At 37.5% G+C, this 24,932-nt stretch overlaps 2 protein-coding genes and 1 long non-coding RNA gene across 3 annotated transcripts; 2 read left to right on the forward strand and 1 right to left on the reverse strand.

Moving 5' to 3' along the window:
* Nucleotides 1-973: 973 nt before the first annotated feature.
* Nucleotides 974-7,414, reverse strand: LOC112847499 (uncharacterized). The gene is made up of 6 exons (XR_003221068.1): nt 7,280-7,414; nt 5,486-5,658; nt 4,430-4,500; nt 1,903-2,005; nt 1,696-1,765; nt 974-1,581 (listed from the first exon to the last, which is right to left on the reverse strand). It is a non-coding gene; the product is annotated as an uncharacterized LOC112847499 (long non-coding RNA).
* Nucleotides 2,527-14,781, forward strand: LOC102075984 (forkhead box protein P2). Its single transcript, XM_005451066.4, has 17 exons — nt 2,527-2,582; nt 2,715-2,841; nt 3,436-3,593; nt 5,566-5,670; nt 6,788-6,868; nt 7,314-7,425; nt 7,669-7,846; nt 8,283-8,387; nt 9,214-9,301; nt 10,245-10,376; nt 11,116-11,296; nt 11,401-11,471; nt 12,643-12,744; nt 12,852-12,973; nt 13,515-13,584; nt 13,669-13,799; nt 13,889-14,781. Exons 3-17 carry the CDS (start codon nt 3,441-3,443, stop codon nt 14,016-14,018), a joined length of 1,761 nt encoding a protein of 586 aa, XP_005451123.2. The 5' UTR covers nt 2,527-2,582; nt 2,715-2,841; nt 3,436-3,440; the 3' UTR covers nt 14,019-14,781.
* Nucleotides 14,782-16,785: 2,004 nt separating this feature from the next.
* LOC102075896 (uncharacterized) lies at nt 16,786-21,661 on the forward strand. The gene is made up of 4 exons (XM_005451064.2): nt 16,786-17,012; nt 17,535-17,624; nt 17,883-18,119; nt 20,724-21,661. The coding sequence occupies exons 1-4, from the start codon at nt 16,952-16,954 to the stop codon at nt 20,993-20,995; spliced, it is 660 nt and encodes a 219-aa protein (XP_005451121.1). The 5' UTR covers nt 16,786-16,951; the 3' UTR covers nt 20,996-21,661.
* Nucleotides 21,662-24,932: the final 3,271 nt, after the last annotated feature.

The following is a 24,932-nucleotide window of genomic DNA, read 5'->3' on the forward strand; positions in this document are numbered from 1 at the left end:
CAGTAAGTGATTTTAACCATGTACCTGAGACAGAGGAGAGCAGCATCATTCTAGAACAAAACACGAAGCACTCAGAGAGAGCAAACCTAATCCAAACTACAGTATTTACTTTTAAGAGAATGACTGTATTTTGTTTGTTTGGTAATTTATTTTTCTTTGTTCCTTTTAAACATACTCTAAGAATATGTAACTTAGTAAACATCCGATAAGGGCAGCATGACAGATGTTTACTATAAACATCATGTATTGGTAGGTAATGGATAATAGGTAGTGATTTGTAAATGAATGGAGATAATATTATACTACATTATATTTCAAAATAACTAGGCAGCTCATGCTCTTTCTCTTGATCATACTTTTTTTTAAAAGCTAGAAATCTTTTTGAGGTCAACTTGAAAGAAAGGCAGATGAGAAAAGTAATGAGGTCAGAGGTCAAGCGTCACATGATATTTCAGTGCAGACTATAGTGTGATACTTAGAGTTCTCATATAGCAGCATCCTTTCCTAAATGTCACCAATACAAAGGCAGCAGAATTTAAAATCCAGTTTTAAAGATAAAAATTATGAAACTTTGACCTTATTTGACCCTGAAGAGGCCAGACGTTCACAGTAAAGCAATATTTAGAATTCCCATATATCATTCCCTATATGTTTATATGTAGTCAATATAGGCATATAGGGAATATTTAGAAAACATAGTTTCTCATGTAAATTATTTTCTTTATTATCTATTATTATTATTATTATTATTATTTATTTTCATCTTTACAAGGTACTTTCTATATGCTGATAATACACATTACACTTATAAGAATCGTAGTTTCTAATTTATAAGGCTTTTTGACAATTTTTAATCAATAATCCATGAAGTTGACCTGAAAGACGTTGGTGGATGGAAGTGAAATTTTAATGATTACTAACTCTTCCTAAATCTTCTGAGGACACATAGACCTTGTCTAAGCTCTTACTCTGTGGTGTTGCTCTGATTGCCAAAGTCATCATGTCCTCCCCCTCCCAGAAACTCAACCTGAGGTCTCTTTACAGATGAATGAAGGAACAGTTTCTCTACCTCAGGAACCCCAGCCCTGTTTGGAGGAACAGCAACGAGCACAACGACTGGTTTGTGAAGTCCTTAGCTCAGGTGGAGCCACAATGCCGTCTGCAGGATACATAGAGGAATAAAATGAGTTTTTCGGAGTGGACCTTTTCACATTATGAGGCTTAGAGCATCACAGTGGGTTGGTTACTGAACTGAAACAGAGTCACACACAATCAAGGCTAGGACACCACCACTGTAACCTGTTAGGTTTCCAGTCTCCAGTTGTGAAAGAGTGAAACAGTAAAAGAGTTTTAAAAAACCAAAACAAATAAAAGAACTCTTTTCAAATCCCTAAATAATTTTATAATGAAGCAGAACAAGCTGGAGGCAGAACAAATATAAGATGTGAATACACACAACACGTAGTATTTATTGATGTATTGACTTTTAATTCGATGGTGTTTTCCAACTGTTATTATATCCATATTGTGATTTTGATACTTAATTGCTTGTAAGGTGTCCTTGAGTGTCTTGAAAGGCGCCTATAAATAGAACACATTATTACTTTTTTCATCCAAATTGGAAGGCAGGTAAATATTAATCCAGTAGGTGGCAGAAAGTTACCTTGGTAACAATATACACAAGTCAGTCATTACCTGCTATGAAGTCTAATCTTGTTGTACTTTTTGTGTAGATGTACAAGTCCATTTCCCTCAGCTGTTACTCCTGTGAATGTACACGATGTAAACGGCTTCTTTTTAACACGTTTTATCATGCATTATTGCTATAAATATTTATTAAGCTAACACATTAATTCTTTGTCAGGATTATTTGAGGGAAAACTAAAGGTTTCTGAGCCTCACCTTGCGATCCTTCATACCAACAGGAGATAAATTACAAGGACGTGGCTGTCTGGCCTTTAGTCCTCACCCTCGTCGAGGACGTTTATATGATAAAGGTGGCATGCTGAAAGTAAACATTTTTTTTTAAATAAATCCATAATGATTGTGCAGAACTGTCTTCCACAAAGTTTATTTTGTCTCAAACATGTCAAGAGTTATTCAGGGTGTTATTTGTCAGTTTGTCAGTTGCGTGTCTGCACTCTAGGGTATACTGCATTCATCAGCAGGCTAAATTAAACACTTCTATTTGTTTTTATGTACTGCTGTGTGTTTTGGGTTTTTTTTCAAATGTGCAGACGCAACTGTAAATAGCTCTTTGATAAGAGTTTGACAGTTGTGTGGTTAGAGAGCCCTTTTTCTTTTTCAGACGTCTTAGATACTGAATATCTAAATAAAGTAAAACTATACTTGTCTTCTCTAAAAAACGTAAAAAGGACTCTTTGTTTTTCATTTAAGACAATAAATGATGTGTGTTAGGGGGCGTTTTGCTTATTGCACTGTGTACATCTATGAATATCTCAAAGAAAAATAGTGTCAGGATTAAAAAAAACAAAACAGGTAGCTGGGAAGCACAACGCTGTGTGTGCTGTATGCACTAATGTGAATAATACATGTTCTATAAATGTGTGTATTCTTAAAATGTAAATAACATTAATCAATTCAAATTTTTAGAGGAGCTTTTTAACATTGCAGGAGACTTTTGCCGGCACTTTTATGTTTTAAATATATTTGTAGCTGCGGCTGATTTTATAACATTTTTTTTCTGCTCACAGTGCTGTGACTCCTCCCCTCGAGGTAGTCACACAACTCCATCAGTTATCTCTCATCCACACTCCAAACTGCTGAGTTGAAGACACCAACTCTTCTTGGCTGCTCTGAATTCAGCTGTTCACCTTAACGGTACGTAGCTTTTGTTCTTTTTCAGTAGGAGAGCTTAGATTGTACTTCCTGTGCATTTTAGGACTTTATATCAAAACTTTATATCAAAACAGGATATGTGTTAAAACTATTGTTAGGGAGCCTTTTTTTTAGCTTTGCCTTTGAGCAGTGTTAAGATATGTTATAATGTACAGATCGATATTCTGGATACATCCTGTTACAATCAATCATTCTGATTTTTGATGGTCTTAAATAATTTAATCTTACATGGGTATTATCGTTTAAATATTAGGAAGTCAATAACAGGTCAAAAAAAGTATGCACTAATGTTTTTTATGATTGACATTCATTAAAATTGTTGAAATCTTTACTTGAAAGTCAAATATGTATCTATATTTTTTTTGTCAGCAGTCCTCTAAATATTATCTGCAGCATCTTTCAGCTTATTTTAGGCCTTCCTTGAAACATTTTATTTTTGTTGTGGTTGTAAGAATATTTTTAATTAGAGTTTCTTTGTCCTCATTTAGTGCTGTCTTTGAGATTTTCTTTTTTTTCAAATAGCAGTAGAAGTTTGCAGCTTATATCTCTGATAACCAGCTTATTTTATGATCTTAGCTGAGATGCCAGAGTCCCCTCTCAGTCCCACAACAGCCCGTCAAAACCCAGCCAGCAGCCTCCTCAGTCACACAGACAGTAGTGGTGGGGAAAGAGTCGCTAATGGGAACGCTGGCACTCTGAGTGGCGACGACTGGCAGACTCTTCAGCATAAACAGGTATGTGTGTGTTCTGCTACTCCTTCATCGTGCCCCTCATCCTCCTTTTCTTCATCCTTCAGCTCTTTCCTCTCCTTCATAAGTGGAAAACAGAACACTCTTCCTCAAACAGATGTCAAGAGAGAAATACCCCATGGCCTCATATTGGATATCCTCTGGCAGGACACGAAACCCAGAGCTCGCGGCTCTGTTGACAGTGGCAAAGATTTCATATGAGATCCGAGGGGAGCGGGGAGTTGACACGCAGAATTCTTGTTTGTCCTTCATTATTAGTTTGTGAGTCAGAGCCAGGGAGGAATAATTGTGCACAGACCTAGGTCAAACAGATGCAAGTGAACGGCAAATAAGCATGGCCCAACACAATTTTATGGTTGTCTCTTGCAATTCCATCCCTGGTAATCTTAATCTAAGGGATCGATGAAACAACCGAGATAATTAGCGGCCAGCAACAGCGTTTCCTCCAGTCCGTCCTGTCATCTTGTCACTTTTGTTCTGTTCTATTCTCCTAATTCACTTTCTAAATCTGGACTTCAACTTGTGCCAGCACTCAACTGCATGGTGTTAATATTTAAAGATCCAATTTTTTGGTTGGGGGGGGGGGGTGAATGGGGGGTATTTTCAGCTGACATAATAACTTTATCCCGTTGCAACGTTGTCTGTCTGCCAGAGTGTGATTCCAGTCTTCAGAATTTAATAATAACTTGTGATATGAATATTTTTTTTCAATCTGAAAACCCTAAAAATATTACAAATGAGGACTATTCATGTAGAAAACTGTTTTTTTTCTTCGATAATAAAAGGCAGGGACCTTCATCTTTAATGGATTTCTTTCTTACCTGTATCCAGGCTGCACGCAGCAAATGGATGCATGGTGATTTGTAAAGCGCGATAATGAAGCCAGCTGCACCTACATGCAAAAGAACATTCAGGGAGAACAAAAAAAGTTTGACACATATATTTGTCTTAAACTTTTATATTTTTAAAAACGTGGCATAACCACCATGTGGTTTGTGTTTTTTTTGGGTGTTGCTTTTGTTAACAGTGGTAAAGTTCAACTTTTTTAAAGCTTTTTTTCTTCTTGCTAATTTTGGTAAAGCGTCTTTGTCCTCCCCCTGTTTTTTGAGAAAGTATGTCTACATAAGCTTGATGGTCGATTTAACTTCGGCCAAGCAACCAGTAAATTAAAAGACCAGCTGTTTCAGCACTAAATAAGACTACTGCACCTCTTTCCTTCCTTGTTCTTCATGTAATGTCTATTGCTCTAACTTTCTCAGTCTGGTTGAACACAGGGGGCAACATCTCAATGGACTGATGGTTGGAAAAATTACAAACTTGAGGTCCTTGGTGCATTCTTTCATTACATCCTGCAGACTGCTGAGATATTACTTCAATATGACAGCTTTACCAAACCCAAAGAACAGCCTTTGTCTGTATATAATAGTTGATATTTTATATATAGATAACGAGACCACATACTGCAAAATTCAAATAAATTACATTTTCCCCAACAATCATTTAGTAGCACCTTTTTTATGTGTTGTTTGTAATACAACATGTGGAATATGCATGTTGTTGTTTCTTAATGCAGTCATGGTAATTGCTGTAGGCTCTGTGTGACTACAAAGGGAGACAATCGCCCTGTTATTTGTCACCCTATCAGTAACAGCGCAGATCAGTTATTATTCTGGGAGTGTTTGCCTTTATTAATACCCATACACTTCTATTAGGAGCCACAACAAGCTTGAAATTGTGTTGCTAATTAACTGGTCAGCCTATCTCCAGTCTCATTTTGGGTCAGTGACACAATCCAGCATGATGATGTTCACAAAAGGTTGACAACACTGTTGTGTAATTGGAAAGATTCCCATTTGATGGTTATTACTGTTTATCACCTGACACTCTGTCTCAGTTATTGTTTTGACTGCACTCCTGACTTTCCTTTAAAATGTTGTCCTTCCCCTTCTTCTTTGAGGTCTTTCTTGCTATGATGGCCCCTCAGCAGATGCAGCAGTTTCTGGCTCCCAACCAGCTGCAGGCTCTGATCCACCAGAAGCAGCAAGCCCTTCTGCTTCAGCAGGTATAAGCACAGTTAACATATATACATGTCAGGGTGGTGGTGTTTGATAAACATGACTTACATAACACAACAAAGTTTGTAAATTGGCTACTTTAACAACTATTTATTTATTTATGATTTACATATACATACAATTGTTATTATGATTGTTGTTAATTTAGCCTAGTTTGCTAGCTAAGAGAAGTCACTTAGCTAGCAAACGAGTAAGCTTTAAAAGACTACAGAACTCTTATCAATGGGAACAATGGGACAATGAGAATACATTGTGGTTATAAGGATAGATATCTGAGTTAATGTTACTGCATAATGGTTTAGACTGAGGCCATGATTAACATGAGCTTAAAGCTAACAAGGTGAGCTAATTTGTTAGTTAGTCGCTCCAAAGCAAACTGGTGTTCCCAAGTTAACCAATCAACCAATATGTACAATAATAATAATAATAATACAACAATAATATAGCAGCTTACTAAATGTCATAATACATATTTAACATTAGATAGAGTGTAAAAGTTAAGTGCTAGTGCTAGCACATTTTGACTTATACTAGGAGAACCAAAAGGTATAATTATTAAAAATAATTAAAAATGCCTGCGTTTCTGGATTTTAACTCAACTTACCTAGACTTTCTCCACTAAGGTTAAACTCCATCTTATTAAATAGAATGTATTAATTTTGGCTCAGTACCATCATATCACCAACATATCAGTGTTTGAAATAACAATGTTAGCCTATGACCCTTTCCTTCTGTGGTTTCTGTTGTTGTTGCTTTGTTGTTATTTATTCTCCTCTTGTAGCAGGGAAACAACAAAGAATCGTGATTTTTATAAAGAGTTTGCCTGGGTTAAACTGTTTTTAATGCTTAAGCACACAGTCTTTGAACAAGTTTAATATCAGACAGTGCCTATACCCAGCTAGTGTGTCTGTAAATCTCTATCTTCAGTAAAAACCTTTTTGTTATTCTTTCCACCTTCTGTAATAAACCAAATACTGAAATTGTACCACACACCTAAGATTGGCAAATGTGAGGCAGCCTAAAATAAATAAAACAAACAAACGTTTCTACCAGTAGCAGTTATAAGTGTCTAAATGATCGTGATAATGCTACATTTGTTGATAGCATCACCTGAAAGAGTTCTACAAGAAGCAGCAACAACAGATTCAGCTGCTTCAGCAACAGTCCAGTAAGAAAATCAAAGAGGTAAGAGTCTAAGGCTAGAATATTACACACCTATATATTTTTGAAGGATATCCTATTGTTGAAGATTGATACATATATAAAAAATAAATATTTATTTCTTTTCCTTTCTTTGATTGTAGAGATTAAAGTGAAATAATGAATGGATTTGGGCTTTTATTTTGAAAAAAATTTGACATCTGAGCTTGAACAGAAGTAGTATTTGGATTTGGCCTTTTATTTTAAAATCATTTCAGCATCTGATGAAGTCGTTGAACGTTATCATTAAATGGTGATATCACCTGACTTAAAATTATGCTTTTCCAAACATAAAAGCCCAGAATCAATATCTAAACATCTACCAGCTCTGACCCTTAATGGACTGACTGGTCTCACTGTGGTACGGCAAAAGAGAGTGAGGGCAGCGTTTACTACCTCAGTAGAAATGCTTTCTTTCCCCGTCCTCCAGCTCTCCTCTCCCCAGCTCGTCTTCCAGCAGCTCATCCAACTCCAGCAGCAGCAACAGCAGCAGCTCCTCCGGGCGCACAGACCGGCGCTGTCCTCTCCCGCCCTCTCTCCAGGTCACTCCTCTTTACATCTATTTCCACAGTTATACATTAAAAAAAAGTTTCTTCAAATCAACTCTTTCATTTTGTGTATATTATGTGTTTTAAGTCATTATTTTGAGATTGAAGGAACAGCAGGAGTTTAGTATAATTAATGTACACTGAATAAAAAATGCTACAATGCTAGAAAAATACACCACAGCTACTTTGCTATTTGCAGGAGTATTGATAGACTTTGTGTTTTCAATCATCTTTTAGCTTGTCTCAGCCCTGCAGAGATGCAGCAAGTATGGAAAGAGCTCACACTGGCAATGACTGAAGATAAAACCGCAATAAAAGCCAATCGAGAATCTTCCACTGGCAAAATAATGTCAGCAAAAGTCCCAGGGAGACAAGCCGATGACCAGCAGTCTGCCTGTCCTCACAGAGCTGAAAGGTAAGAGCCGTCTGTTCTCGCTGTACGCAGCAGGAGTGCTGCCTTTTTTCAGTTAACATCAAAGACTTGTCATCTGTAGACATTTTTTTTTCTCTCAAGGTGCGGGTGAGGAGATGTTTGCTTTTGAGACTTCACTTTTAATTCCCCTTGGGGACGATGTATTTTGTATTGTTTGTTCGCTTTGTGTTCCGCCACCTGAAGTGGATCAGCAAAGAAAAAGTTTACGTAACTGCAGTACACGTCCCGAATCAAAAGTAAATAGTTATCCTTTTTTTGTGCTTTTTTTTGTCAGTGCTCCCTGCCACCTCTCTCCTGTCATTTCATGCTACCTGAAAAGAAAACAAAACACTCTTATATCTGTTTTATTGCTGTTTTGTTGTTTGTCTGCTGTGGTTTCTTTAATCTTGACAGGCCCTTCTCTCTCTCTCTCGGTCAGCACTGTTAAAGGTGATCACGCAGCCAAACACGCCCTCTTTGGTCACGGCGTGTGTAATTGGCCCGGCTGTGAGTCAGTCTGTGAAAACTTCAGCCAGTTTATCAAGTAGGTTTAAACAATCTTCACACTTTTATTTTTTGCCGTCAAAAAATCCACAGTGAAAACAAAGCAGCAGAATAATTGACATCTCTTAACCTCATCTTCAGGTACTGATGGGCAATATGTGAATTATGTAATCAGATTTAAAAAATGAGATGACATATAATGAGATAATAGGTCCACTGTTATAGATCAGCTGGTTTCATTTTGATTACTTCTTTCAAACTTTACAATTTTAAAATTATTATTTTAAAATTATTTTAAAATTATTAATTATTAATTTTGATCAGCTTACAGTTAAATATAAAGTACAGTCTGGGTAATGATGATTGAATTACATGTAAATTTCCAGCATACAAATTGCATTTTATTTGAATTGTTTAAAAATGAAAAACAATCTTTACAGAAGTTATGTTACTTTGTGAAAAAAAAATCTAATTCTTTAAAACTTAAATTAGAAATTAACACATTTATTGTTTGTGTTTCTTGTTTGTTTGTTTACTGTTCACTCAAAAACAAAACGAAACATAAAAGCATACAGAATAATGCACATGAAAAAAATATAAATAAACTTAATCTTTTAGACTTTGAGCAAATACTATAAAATCCTTTAACTCATAACCACACAGCTGATTTGAGTTTCATTTATTTTTGTTTAGATACTTACTGTTATTGTTATAGCCCATAACATTCAATTCATCATCAGTGTGGATCTAAATGTTGTTTTATCCACAGTATTTGATAAGAGATATGATAAGAAATAAGAGAAGATTCTGCCTCTACTTCTACCTTTGAAAAAATACTCCTAACATATTTGCTCTATTTGTTTTAGGCACATAAGCAGTGAACACAGTCTGGATGACAGAAGTACAGCCCAGTGCAGAGTCCAGATGCAGGTGGTTCAGCAGCTTGAGCTTCAGGTAGGGACTCTAACTTAGAAGTATCACTGACACAAAAGGAAGCAGATTTATTGAAACTTGTTCTCAAGGTCAACGTCAATTTTGTCATTTTATGTGCACTTTTCAAACTGAGGTCTACAAACCAGAAGCACTTGAGTATTCCTAAATCCAGGCTTAAAAGCAGAGGAGATAGAGCCTTTTCAGCAGTGGCTCAGCTGCCCACGTCTCTGTTAAAAACCTACTTATTCTCTCTTGCTTTCAGTTCTAGTTGAGCAGAGAACCGTAGCTTTTATACTTAATTTTTTTTATTTGATGATTTTTAGTATGTATTTGGTGACTGTTATGGATGAATGTGTACTTTGTATAACCTGTGCAGCACTTTGGTGAGCTGAGTTTTTTAAAAATGTGCTCTAGAAATAAACTTTGACTTGACTTTCAGAGCGTTCCTTCGGTGCTTCGCACGTTACAATAACCTCTAAATTGTTATGGATCATGAGGGGGATTAGTTGCTACGTCATCAAAATGTGTAATTTTCTATAGACTGAATGATGAACTGAGATGATGATACGGTCATAATTTAAAACATGGGTGATACCTGATATTATGCATGAGATAAGAGGATTTTTCCAAATATGAGAGACAAAGCTATATAGTTTATATATGCCCAAAAAAAGAGAGAAAAAGTTTATATTTGGAGCAAGGCTTGTCTGCAGTCACTTCAAACAAGAAACACTTGATTAATTTCCCCAATGCTCGACTATCTAGAAACCTTTCTGTTTATGCTAAATCCTCATGCAACTTTCAGCCCCTGCTGTGCTTTTCCTGGTGTTTGACACAGAACGAACGCTTTCTTCCAGAGATCTGTCAGGTTCACAGCCTTCCATTTCAATAACCTCTGCTTGGTGATTACAATGTGACACCATCCACTACAATTTCCGCTTCCTTTCTTCATCTCCTCTTACAGCTCTGCAAAGAACGGGAGCGTCTGCAGGCAATGATGGCTCACCTGCATCTGCCATCTTTAGAAGCTCAATCGCTCTCGGCGCCTGCACAGTCGCCACAGTCCGACGCAGCTGCTGACCCGTGCGGCCTGCAGGTAGGCAGTGTTCAGTAATAGCTGTTTGAACAACACAGGTCGAGTAAATGAGCCGTGACATTTACAGCGTTACGGGGAGGAAAAACTCCAAATATGTGGAGAAAACAGCACATCTGGCTTCACCCTCATCTCTTCTAGCGCTGATGAAGATACTGCCAGGCTGTAATTGACTTGTTGAACTTTTACAGTTGAATGAGTTGCAAAAGCAAGCTGACATTTTCTTAGGAACGAAAAAACACGAAAACACAGCTTTGAGGCAATGCTATGTGAGATGAGAGTCCTGGTAAGAAATATTTTATCAAATTGAAACACAAATTCATTTTTTGAAAAAGTTTCAGATTTGTGCACCTTTTGACCACAGCTCTAATTTGATCTTTGCTCTTTTACTTTGCGGAGCCCTCGGTGTTTTGTCAAAGCGAGGACTCTAAATATACAGAGTGCTTCCTCTCCCCTCCCCGTCCAGCTGTTGGCACAGACGTGCTGTGATAATGTGGGAGCTAATCATTTGTTAATCTTGCAAATATTGCGCCGTAATCACAACACCCACCAAACAATTTCACCCTATAATTAACAATAACTGGCTTCCTCCTTATTGTGATATTAGAGGAATCACCTCTGAAGAGGCGAATCCAATCGCTCCGTTACACCCTGTTATGAATCTCCCACTCTGTTTTGTTTCCCTGTCAGAGTGTTCGCTGCTCTCAATCCTTTGTTAACTTCATGCCTTTGTCACTCTCAGCTCACTTCAGTCAACAGCTTGCCCTCGCTGAACTCATCAGACCCAGCCCAGGTGTCCCCTCGACCTCTAGATCCTGTTGGCACTCCATCCCAGAGGGGTGAGAAAGAGTTCCCCTCTCACACGTCAGGCGTTGGGCCTATGAGACGTCGTAATCACCCTCTGGTCTACTCGCTGTCTTCAGGTGAAGTGTAACCTGGCCACTTGTTTAAGCAGCTCGACACACAGCAGCTCGTTCCAGATTTTTTTACTTTACTTTTTCTTTGTTCTGCTTTCTTCTTGTTTCAGAAAATGAATATGAGCTTTACAAAAACACTGATCTCAGACCACCTTTCACCTATGCCACACTGATTCGACAGGTATGACAGTTTTTTTCAAACTTTTTATTTGTCTTCTTTTATTTTGTATTTGCTGGTCCCTAAAATAAGACGCCGTATTAATGTGGGATGGGATAAACAATGTTTTCATGGAATCTCTATGTTGCATATTTATTTGAATAACTTGATTCAACTGATACAATTTTCAATCAGTGTTTGAAGTTTTAATTCAAGTTAAATATGAATGTTTTCCTGTTGTTTTGTGTGGACATGGAAAAAAACTGACATGAGGACATTTTACAACTGATCAATAAGTAAAAGTAGTTTACACATGACTTACAAGTTAACTATAAGACAAAATAACATTACAAAATAGAATAAAAAATTTCAATTTCAATATTTTTATCCACCTGACATAAATTCTGTTTTTGTGTGTGTGTGTGTGTGTAAAAGATTGTATTAGGTTGATGTTTGTATATTATATGTTATATATGTGTATGTAGTCAGCCAATGCATTTACATTTTTGATGTCTCATGTGGAGTCACTGTGTGCTATATGTTGTTTTGCTATTGCACAAAATGTAATAACTGTGCAAGTACACTTTAACTACGTCGATAAAATAAGTGTGGAGAGGAATCATTAACTGAGTAAAAACAAAACTGGATAGAAATGATTAAGCACATTAAAAGTAAGTAAATAAAAAGAAGGAAGTAGTTGGCTACTTCAATTAAGAGTCCAATTAAAGGTCAGTTTTACATTTCTGTTTGGAGCTTGGAGTGTAAAAGTTCCCTCAACGAAGGCATTGCGTCCTGCGCTTTGGAGCAACTAGCAGACTCATGCCAGAGGATCCGAGCAGTCATACCAGCTCATAGTTTGTAACCATGTGAGACATGTAATAGATCACAGGGTGCTTCAAAAATAACTGGAAGCAGTAAATGTCAGGAGTCTTCTTCTGGTCCAGATACATGCTCACCTGCAGGGTTGTGAAATAGCTGTAATTTTTTTCAACATTTTCGTAGCATTAAAGTGTCAATCTTGGTACAAAAACATGAATCTGTTTCTACTATAGCATTATTTTTGCAGAATTGGTGATTCCTTAAATTAAAACAAACACAAAAGCTGTATCTTTGTTCCTTGCCTTCGATAAACTAGTGAAGGCTTTAATTTGATCCTGTATTGTGCTACAGCGTATTATTTCTTTTCCATCTACAGGCTATCATGGAAGCATCAGACATGCAACTAACCCTCAACGATATATACAACTGGTTCACAAGGACATTTGCTTATTTCCGACGCAACGCCGCCACTTGGAAGGTATCCCACCTGCAGATGATTAACTCTGTATCCCACTGTGTGTTATACCCGATGCATGCAGCATGCATTCAGAAATATCTTCCTCACTCTGATTTCGTCTGGATCAGAATGCAGTTCGACACAACTTGAGCCTGCACAAGTGTTTCGTGCGCGTGGAGAATGTGAAAGGTGCGGTGTGGACTGTGGATGAGGTGGAATACCAGAGGAGGCGATCCCAGAAGATCACAGGGTACAGTAGATCCTCCTTGTTGATCGCAGTGCTGCCATCAGGGTATCTGTACATATTTCATAAATATAATGATAATTAATTACACGATAATCAAAATATCAGATCAGGAGTCACCACAAAATTCTGCTGTTTGTAAATTCACAAATTTATATTCTACCTTGTGGACTACAGTGCTAGGTGTCATCTATATTATAAAAACCAAAAGGGAAGGTTTAGTTTCCTTATTTTGAAGACAGACATCTCTGCAGGCGATTTATTTAAAACTAGGTCTCATTGAAAATTGCTGTGAAATATAAGGCACAATGTTAATGGAGAAAAAAGTTACATTTTTATCATTTCCAGGAATCACAGCTTTGAAATTTAAGTTGAAATCGATCCATTAATTCTAATCTGATCTAATCTGACTTAAAATCCTCAAAAATCTTTAAAATATATATAAATGTGGTTGGAAAATTCAAAATTCCATTCAGTAGAGGCCCTTTACTGCTACTCATTTGTTAAATTTTCATTGCTGTTATCTGTTATTTTCTATTATCTGCAGAAATCCATCACTGATGAAAAGTATTTCCTCTAGTGCAGGTTTTGGGACCCTAATGAATTCTGGCTTGCAGGTGAGCCGATGCATTCTCAGCGCAGGAGTGCTAACAGGTTGGGGGCGTGGCCACTCTTTCATTTATGCTCACTTTTCTTTTCAGACCGCACTGGCAGAGGCGTCACTGCCAGGACTCAAGAAAGACAACGTAAGAGGAAATTCAAAGAGTCAAATACAAAAGAGCAGCATGGCTGACAGCCACAGAAACCAAAACTTCTCTCCTCGTGTCCAGCCGTGAGTTTAGCTTTGATATAAAATTCACCCAAAAAAATTCAGTGATATTACTCTGAAGTTTGATGTCTTTTCTATTTAACCTCTTACAGGCCACTTTTCCTTGAAGACAAAGAGCTGAAGATGAATGACCAAGGATGTCTGATACAGACAGTGAAACCAGTCAGTCTGCAGCCAGACATGAGTGAAAATGATGAAGGGCATTTGTTTGACCTTGAATGACTCTTTGACTGTTAATAAAAGCAGTAAAATCAGCATTAAATCCATTTAGAATGTTTTCTATTCATCGGCAAATGTAATAAAGTAAATTTAGCTTTGAGTCAGACTAGAGCAGCCTCAATTTCTCCTCAATTTCAGCCACACAGCAAAAGAAAGTAGAATATAGTGGCACTTGTGGTCTCTGTGCTGGGAATACTTTTATCAAATATTTAAATATTGGACTGTATATCTTAATAACAGTTATTATTCAAATATCAAACAGTTCTGACATGTAACAAATTGACAAGGATTTAAAGGTGACCGAGATTAGTCACATTTCTTTGGATAATAGTATTTTTTGTTTGTTTGTTTGTTTTGTTTGACTTTCTAACGGACATCTTGCCAAGAAAATGGCAACAATTTGGAACAATTTGTGATTTTTCACCAAAAACAACCCGTATCCTTTTGTATTAATTCTTTATGATGATATAGAAAATGATTGTTGATAATGTTTGTTAATATTTTGTGTCTCAAAGACACTTTTAAATAACTGAAAAGCATTCATTGTGCACTGTTTCTTCTGTTTTCTCTGTTATGATTATTGATAGAAAATGTGGGATTTTCTGTATACTGAAATAAAGATTCTGTTTTTGTTATTGAGAACACGGTCTGTATAATGTGTGTAAAGATGTGTCCGTCTGTAGAATTGTGTCCAACGTTTAACAATAAAAATATATATAAAATAGTTTAATGTTGTATTTATAAGGCTGTGCAACATTATGCTTATTCCTTCAGTTATCAACTTGCATACTTAAAAATGTAACACCCATGCGTTGGGTATTTTTAATGCTGATTTATACAAAGTAAAAAAAAAAAAAAAAAGACAAATTTGTAATGTCATTTTTGGATTTGTTTGACATGGTACATGTACATGTAACCTAAACACTGTGAGGTTTCTCCAAACCATTGTTTCAAAAAATGGCTGCAGCCCCTGTCAGTACAACCATTACATAACATTTTAACATTACAATTTCACAGTGCTGCTAAGTGCTTCAAAATTAGATAAAGCTAATTAAATTTCCATAAAGACAGTAAATTTACTTCTGCATTCACTTACATCATGCTACCATACCCTGAAATAAGTATTTTCTATATTACAATATTATATTATATTTTACTTTTTTTATGGTCTCCTAAAGATCACTGATAAGAGGTCTCAACTACAACCCTGTTTAATTTATTACAAATTAAAATAATAAAATAAACACTCCCAACATTGTGTCATCAACTGATACACACCCTGAAGTGAAGCTGTGACTGTAGACTTCACAACCAAACAGAACAAAAGGTTTTTCAGCTCCCTGTTTTGACTATTGTCAGTAATTGTCTTTGCTGATAACATGTTAGCTTTAGGTTTGCTGTTCCTTCTCGGGTCTTGCTTTGATTTGCTGTCAGCTTATTAGATGACATTTTCTTCTGATTGCCTCCGTGCCGTGTGCGTACTGACTGAAAGTTAGCGTGGTGCTAGACAACTTCAACAGCTTCACTTATGTGTTGCTTTGATGTGCCATATACTCACTGCGAGGCGGGCCAGTCAGCATGTTTTTTAATGTAGCACTTTTGACAGCACTTAATCAACAGCCCCTCCAAAAAGGCCGGTCTCTGTTCATCTTCTCATCAGTGGGTAATGATGATGCTGTCGCACATGTGCTCGTTCTGTTCGCAAAGTTATCTTCTGCGGGAAAAAACAATATCTCCACATACAAAGATTTAAATGTATTTAAACTACTTATTATTGATTTCATCTTTTAAATCAGTTTAAATCCAACGATGCAATGATGTGGCAAATCTTTGCATACCAGAAACTTTCAAGCTCAAGTTTAAGCAATTTTAGTTTTATTTTACTCGAAATTGATCTTGTGAGCCAGAAATGTAAAATCTATGCAAAGTCTGAATTTTAAAAAGTTTTCTTTTGGTGTGAAAATAAAAAGTAAATGGATTTTCTCAAAATGTTTCTATCTAATTAACCATCTATTAACAAATAAGTTAAACAGCTGAAAAAAAAAGTCACAATTCAGAAATGATGCCAGACATTAAACTGATTGCATCTAAAGTCATTAAAAAGGAGCCTAATGTCATAATGACATTCTTGGCTTAACCACCTTATTGGTAATGATTAAAATTTCTGGTCCTGATGAAATGAATGATTGGAGATTAAAAAAACAACAAAACTGGCAGCTTTAACGCTGTTTCTCCACAGAAGCTCTTAGGATTAAAACAAGCGTGTCAGGCTCAGGACTGAATGTTGGCTCGTCAATGACAAATGTTGACTTTTTACTTTATATTCTTTACAAATTTAAGGAATGTGAACAATTGTGAAAGGTAAACAGAGTAATGGACAAAACAGGAAAATATCCTGCTTTATGGCACACATAAAAATACGACTTTTCTTGAAATTAGTGACATCTTCTCATCTCACATGGGAAATATTACTATGTTATGCATACTAAAAGCTAGACAGCAGACAACTTTTATGGGTTTGGTTTGTGTGAGAAAGAGGACAAGAGAGTTTACATATATACAATATTCAGCTGACACACTCATGGGGTATGTGTCTCCATTGTGTTAGGTGACTAAAAGCAGAACAGAGAAAGCAACTTGAAGTCACTCAGCGAGGATTCGGCCTTCTTTGTGCTCTGTGATCAGCAATTTTTGGCACAGCCGCTCTGTTGGGAAGGAGATTGTTATTAACTCACAACAAACACACACACACACACACACACACACACACACACAAAGAGCACAGCTAAAAGCCTCCTGAGCGGTGACTCATGTCGGCATGTTGGGTGTTGGTGGAGGTTTCCTGACCCTTTGGTGTGGACAGAAGCCAGAGGGTGAAGGAGGAGATCGGGTGAACAAAGCGTAAGAAGGATCCTGAGCAGTCATGTATACCAGACATGTTACAAGGAGAGCACTTATCTGTGGATGGGGAGGAGCAAAAAACAAGCCAGACTAAAGGTAAGTGCAGATGATGTGATGTAAAAACAATTCAACTAACTTACAGTTGTGTTACTAGGATGTTAAGTCTGAGTAGATATTTGGATTATTTGATGGACATTGACAAAAGTCTTGCTCTTTTTCCTAATTAGCATATGTAAACAATGGTGTCATTTTCAGAAATCACGAGAAATGGGTGGGTGTGAGGGTGGAGGTGCAAGGTTTTATAGGTTTTCTCAACCAATGCAGAAACAAGGACCAACTTTTGGTTCCTCTGTTCACTATTTGTAAGGATTTCTATTTTTCTGTATTTAAAGGTTTTAGTGTTTCCCCACAAGAAAATGGGCAAAGGGTCAAAAGCTTTTTGGACACAATACAGCAACATGGGGCAGCAATAAGAGATCGCAACATAGGAAGTTTCCATTATATTTGTTAAATATCGCAATATTCTGGCAAATATATAAGAGCTGAGTGCATTTGCGATAGAGCTTCTTGCCTTTTTACAACTCAACATATAACTTGTCTTTCTTTTTGTGTCTCAAGGTAGCACGTCTCTAAAATCAGCTCAGGAAATCCTTTCAGTGGGTGACCCTGTTAGCAGAGGAAATACCATCACCACTGATCTTATCAGCTGTAAGTGGAAACAAAGAGACCTGCGAAGCATTAATAATAATACAGTAACAAAAATACATTGTTACTCTGACTGATCAGGTTATTGAGAAGGTGTAAACTAAGAAATTTCCTGTTTAATTCACATTGTAATTAATCATCGAAATACTTAATTAAATTATAACTGATGATAAAGACAGACATATAACGACATGTGCCAGAAAACTGTTTTATCCAGCATTTAGTTGCAATGATCTAACGAGTTGATCGTTCCATTTCCAGCTCAGCCTCTGCCTGCTGTTTCTCCACCAGCAGAGGCTTCACAGGAGGCAGCAGCGTTTAAGAAACTTACATCTGACCACCAGCAGAAGCCCGTGTGTCCACGGTGTGGCCTCGCAGCTCCAGATGACAGACTGCAGGGCTCCAGGTTGTCAGTGCACAGCGGCAGCAAGAGCAGTAAAAGGAGAAGGAAGACGGGTGCTGCGGCTGGATCACACCAAACTGCGGCTACACCTGCTGGTAAGTTCTATAGTATGACTTAATTTACATTATGTAAAGAACAATGACGATGTGAACCGAAAGTACAAACTGTAACGTTTATTTTGATACACACAGTAAGCAATTTTAATACGCTAGCAGATCAACTTTCCTTTCCAAGACAAGCCAAGTTCTGTATTTCTGGACTAAGACAATAATAACTGTGATATTAACACAATATCAAAAGTTATTACACAGTAAAAATCTAAATTTTTTTCTATATTACTGCTTCTATATGGTTATATTGTGACATCTGTCTAGTCTCACTTTTAATCTGAGGAATTGATTATGCTAATAAACTGAGAACATACAGTTAAGTCAGGAAGAGACTGATACACTATTTATATAAACTTTACTTACTTACTATTACCAAGTGAGTATTCACTCACCCATCCAAATCATTAAATTCACCTGTAACCCTCCATGGTCACAGGAAGTGTTACTGATTACTTCTCCCAGAAAGTGATCACCTTACTTTACTGATTACTTATTTTCAAAACTAATTAGTTACTTTATTACTTAGTTACTTTTTAAAAACATGATACGCAACCTGACTACTTTATAAAGCAATAGACCTTTCAGTCCAGTTCTATTTTTTTCTGCATAATCCATCATATAAAATATAATCAAATGAAAAAGTCTCTTTTTAAAACTTGTTTTATTCGTTTTAATCTTTTAACTTTATGCACATTGCATCAAGCAAAAATTAAATTATATGAAACATCCTTTGACTGGAAGAAATTTGTTTAACATTTAAACCTATTTTTTGCATATTCCAGCATCTAAAATAAAATAATTTTTCATGTTTACACTCAAATAGAGTGTAAAATCTCAAATAGATCCAAGTAAAACACCAAAAAATAAATAAAAATAAATAAAATCAAAGATTCAGCAGCATTAAGTCTATTTTCACCTGTTCAGCAGGAGTGGGGCCGGTGGAGGTTTGCCCAGTGCCACAGCGGTCATGTCAGTGGGAGGATCAGGGGCTTTCTCTATGAATTTCACATTCCTGTGGTAGTGTGCTAGGTGCTTGCTCAGATTTGAAGTTTAATTTTTCTCTGTAGAAAGAGGTTTTCTTCCACGTGTACAGCGGACGCTAATGTTTTTGTCATTTTTTACAGAATCAAACTCAAAGTAATGTCAGTACTTCCACGCTGCATGGTCATACTCTCTCCCACACTCCTTATTATCCATCGTTGATCAAACACACACTCATACGTCATTGTCATGAGACACTCTCACAAACAAAATCACGGTTTGGCCACGCAGTAACGCAGCGTGCTTACAGGAAAGTAACAGTAATCTAATTAGGTTTTTTGCAATAGTAATAGTAATACTTTACACGTTACTTAAAAAGAGGAATCAGACTCCCCATCTCTGGTCACAGGTATATAAAGTCAAGCAGCTAGGTATGCAGACTGCTTCTATGAACATTTGTGAAAGAATGGCTCGCTCTAAGAAGCTCTTAATGTTTTAGCACATTTGTTTGGGATGATTTAAGAGTGGAGCCAGGCCTTCTCATCGAGCATCAGTGCGTGGCCTCACAAATACAGTGAAGAATGGAAGAATGGCCCAAAATTCCCATAAACCCACTCCTAAACCTTGTGGACAGGCTTCCCAGTGGAGTTGAAGCTGTTATAGTCGCAAAGGGTGGGCCTACATCACATTAAACCCTATGGATTAAGAAAGGGATGGCAGTCAGGTTCACATGTGTGTGAAGGCAGCTGAGTGAATACTTTTGGCAATATAGTTTACATTCAAGTTACCAAAGAAGATAAAAGCGTCTCTTTCTATACAAATTTAGCTGTTTCAAGTTTTGCTGAAAGACTTTCAAGCTGCACTTTCTCTTGTTTTCTCCAAGTGTGCAATGGGCCACTCCTTGTTTATCATTGTGTTCATGTTGTTATCTCTATGAAGTTACTCATTAAATCAATACAGTAGCCACAGATAATGCTCCGTTTTCATCTACGCACAAGTATTACCATAAGTTATAGGTGGGGGGTGTATAATTCAGGCGGCTAAGCAGGAAAACGCTCAACCCCACTCCCCAGGGAATTCTGCCGCCTCCTTTTCATTTATTTCCTTCAGTAAACAGGATAAAACAGCTCGATTTGCATGATATCACATGCTATCCAGTCCGTGTGAGGATGAAAACATTAGCTGCGTAACAATACAACTGTTGGGATCGCGAGAGACACCCTGTAACCCACTGGTGGGGTTAATCTATGCAATTTCATCTGCACCTAATTTAGGAAGCGGCACAATTATCATGTGACAGCTCCTTCCTAGTTGTTGTTCATCACTGGAAGCCCTCTGCGGCCTTTTTTATTTTCCCCCGAGGACTGAACAAAGCTCTGTGATTAAGTAAACACAATCACACTTGATCATTGCGGCAGAATAGTTTATCTTTCAACTTTCAGCTGCCACTGCAAACAAACATGTGAGAGACTAATTTAGGGTTAATAGAGTCGTTAATCCCAGTTTATGATGGGGTGCGGCAAGCTCTTAGAACACAACATGTTTGACCTCACGTGATGAACGTTGCTGAATCTGTTTTGTGTCTGATTTTGCGTGTGTTCTTCGCAGACACGTGCTTTCACCTGCTGCTGGCGTGCCTGTCGTGCCACTGCTCCGTGCTGCTCCTGGGTCTCCTGGAGGCTTGCTCCTCATGCCTTCACACCCTCTGCTCCTCCTGCTGCCACGCGTGCACCCGCTGCTGTTCAGCCGTTCAGGAGGTTCCCGTGGAGGAGCTCAACTGCCACGCCCACTGCCACTCCGTATTGTTCGAGTCCTGCTGCGAGCCAACCGAGTGTCTCGAGTTTTGTCTGGAGTGTTGCGAGATCTGCCATCGCAGCTAGGACACTAAAGACTGTGGGCCAATAAGAGAAAGTAACACTAATGTGGGATTTATTAGTACACTGATGTTGGTTTTGATTAACTACCACTTTATTAACCGTGATGTAAACATATGAGCAAATGTGAGATGTGATAAGTAAATATTTTTTCTCTGATTTGATGCTGCTCGTCTTAAGCGAATGAAATATTCTTGGTATGCCAGATAAAAAAAACAACAACAACAGTTGTGCAATTGGGAAAAAACAACAGTAAAAATGGGTTTCTTCATGATATATTAGAAGCTGAATCAATGAAAAAGACCCAAGAGTCCTTTAGCTTAGGCTGGCATAAAGACTGAAATTTAGGGGACACCAGCATGGCTGCTGGCCACATTTAAAAGGGAACTCCTTCAACGACTTAGTACAGACTCCTTGGAGACTACCACTGCCAGTGTTGGGGTTGTAACTAAAGCAATACATTACACATTACCTTTCCTTAAAGCTGCATTACTTTTATGTTACCTAGTCCTTGCTGTAGAAAGTATTATGTTACGCTAGTCGTTACATTACTTTCCTAATTCTTTGTAAGATGACATGAAGCATGTTGCAACATAACGACAACTTAACAATATAAACTGGACACTAACACAAACACACCAACACCAGTCCCAATCCTAATGAGGACAGATATACAACAACAGAAAGCAAAGTTGAAAATTAGCCCAAAGACATTTCAGAGCGATCCCGAAGCGAGTCTGCTTCAGAAACATGAACAGGTAGAAAGAAGTCTTTAACATCCTGCTGGGGTTTTTTGCTAGCTTTGTGTTAACATCCAGTCTGCAGCAGGTTGCAAAGACCTGAAGTTCTTGTATCAATATTTTTGCTGCTGTTTCTGTCCTGGACACAGTTTGCATGTCCCTAATGCTCTTATCCTTGAAATAAAAATAAAATCCATGTTCATATCTCCACTCTTCAAAAGTTGTAACTACTCCAATATTTTGACCTCCTGCACCCGAAATGAAATTGACTGTAGCACTTGTAGTTCAAATAACTGAAGAACATTTGTAATGCAAGTAACAACATAATTTTAACTGTAATACAATAGTGTTACTGAGAACTGCAATGTCATTACAGTAAGCAGTTACTGACCATAGCTACTACTAGCACAACATATTATGATTTCTGACCAAACTTGGTCGACGGCATAGATCATGAAATTAAAATGACAGAATGTCTAAGTCGCTTTCAGAGACATTGCTTCTTTCTAAAAAATTATACACTGTTAGTCCGACAGTGTTAAAGCAGCGCAAATCACAAGGGCTCACCAAATTCTACAATAGAAGGAAAGAGGACAATGTAAAGTATTGCCTGCAATGCAGAATTTTTCTTCAAATATTTTGTTTGAGAAAGTTTTTATTCATTACATATAAAGATATTTATATGTAATGAAATAGTTAGCTATTGTAGCTATGTACATCTGAGACATATCCAACACAAGCCCTCAACCAAAAATATGGCAACAATTCATTGCATGCAGACATGGTCAACACAAAGTTCAAGCTTAGTATCAGAGTGAGTGGCTTTGAACTTGGCATGATTCTTAATGCCAGATCTTGTACTGGTGATTTACTGTGACTTTTCCCCACGCAACCACTTCTACAATTTAGAAAATTATCTGAAAAAGAAAAAATCTCCATTTGCTGTTTGTGCCTTGTGAAAAATGGCCACACTGCAGGAAACAGGAACTTGTTAACCCCTTGTTACAACAAAGGTATGCAAAAGAGCATCTTTGAATACATAACACATTGAACCTTAATCACATCAGCGGCAGAAGACCACTTCTGTCAGCTAAGAGCAATAAACTAAGGGTACAAATCACAAGAGCTCACCAAATTCTACAATAGAAGAAAGTGGACAATGTAAAAGTATTGCCTGGTCTGGTGAGTGTCAATATGGACCAAAATCTCTAAGGAATGTTTCAAACACCTTCTTGAATCTGCATGTTGAAGAATTAAGCCAAAGGAGAAGGGCCCAACTACTCCAGCCGGGTAGTCGGAAGCTGTGGCTAATAAAGTGTCCAGTAAGTCAAAGCTCATGAATGGCTTAAACTAATGAAGCTCATGCGCAAGTTCAGTAAGGAAGATCTATGGCCTCACATTTGTCCGCTCCCAGGTGCTGTCAGCTTAATCTAAGCTTATCACTTCCACTTTCCCACACTGTCAAACTGTTTGTGTCATCACTGGTCTAGTCCAATCACCTTCTCCCTAGGTTAATAGCACTTAATTATAGTACATCTCTTTGGTAATATGTCAAACTACTGCTATGCATCTCGCTTCACTGCAAGCCTACTGATTTAAAAAAAAAAAAAAAAACTGACTAGCTTAGTTATTTATCTTGAGAGTGGTTTGTGCACAACAGATTACAACATTAGAATTTATTACAAAAAACCTTCATGGTCCTATCTTCAGTTAGTCAGCTGAAAACAGCTGACTTAATACACTGTTAATAATCTAATATTGTGATTCATACTACACAAATGGTCTCTTTTTCATAAACACAAACTGCACAAAAAGACCCACACTGCACTGTGCGCAGAGTATTCAAGATTCAGGCTTTATTCCACAGAAATGCTTTTTGTTTGTACATGAAGTTTCATTTAATGACGTTGACCCAGCAAGACCCTGAATGAGAGGGGTCTATCTCTTTGCGTGGTTTCTAATGTTAAAAGATTGCAGTCTTGACTTCTCCCTGAAAAGCTCTGTACAGCTGAGGAATGGGGGGACGCAAAAATTGTCAGCTCTTTCTTGGCTCCCTTTTCATATTTGTCATATGAAGCACTTAGAACATAAAAGGATGCTTATTGTCTCCAGATCTCTAAAGATCTAAGCAGGCTCCTTTAAAGTGGTAGTACGAGATGACAGCAGAGAGGCAAAGTAAACAGCCAAAAATAAAACAAAGTGGCGATAAAGACAACGCTGTCAATCTGTCCGGGCGAGCCAAGAGGCTCATTTAAATCATGTTAGAGCAAGTAAATCGCATTTAAGTATCTCTTTTGCCCACAGCACATTTGGATTCTGTTCGTGACAAGAAACAGTGGTGACGTCTAATTTAGAGCATGGCGAGTACACAGCATCAGATAAACACCCTGGCTTGTTCCACTTGTCCCCCTTGATTTGTTATACCCTTTACCCACAGCTGATGCCTCCCTCCACATAGACACAGCTTATATTGTCAGATTGCCGCATACGTTGTGCTCCTGCCACACAGAAACAAAGTGTTGAGAATGGATCTATGCAGAGTGCCATGAACCGCTGGTCAAATTATCTGTTACTGTGAATTGTCAATTAACAGAAGCAAAAAAAAGGGTACAAAGTTCAAAAAGATCTACAATGTGGAAGTTACTCCTCCACATCGAAAGGAGCCAGTCCAGGTGGTTCAGGCATCCGAAGATCTGGCGACCTGGCCTTGGATAAGTGGAAGAAAAAGGATGGATGAATTGTCATCCACTCTTAAAGTTGGACATACCTAATTTAAAATCTTTATTGTGGAAAATAGTTAAAACACACACACACACACACACACACACAAAATATAAATTAATAATTAAACAATATAACACTTACTTGAGATCTTACTTTTTTCCTTAGAGGAGCAAACATATTCATTATGAGTGTCATGTTTTCATTTACTTCGCAATCAAAGTTTCTGAGATGTTATTCGCACATTCGAACCGTAGCGGTGCGATTTATAAATAGATTGGCCTGTTTAGTTGACAACCTCGTCACGCGCTGGAGGCTCGAGGTTTCAAACCGACACCTTGTTTTTCTTAACAGTTGTTGGACTGGCAGCCTGAGATAACAAGACTGGGCATCACAGATGGAAGATGACCCAGTGTGGAGCAGTTTGTTTTAATCCCGAGTCGCTATTCAAAAACAAGTCTTTCAACACTTCCTTTAAAATA

This window comes from Oreochromis niloticus, linkage group LG7, assembly GCF_001858045.2.
Source record: "Oreochromis niloticus isolate F11D_XX linkage group LG7, O_niloticus_UMD_NMBU, whole genome shotgun sequence".
Classification (NCBI taxonomy): domain Eukaryota; kingdom Metazoa; phylum Chordata; class Actinopteri; order Cichliformes; family Cichlidae; genus Oreochromis; species Oreochromis niloticus.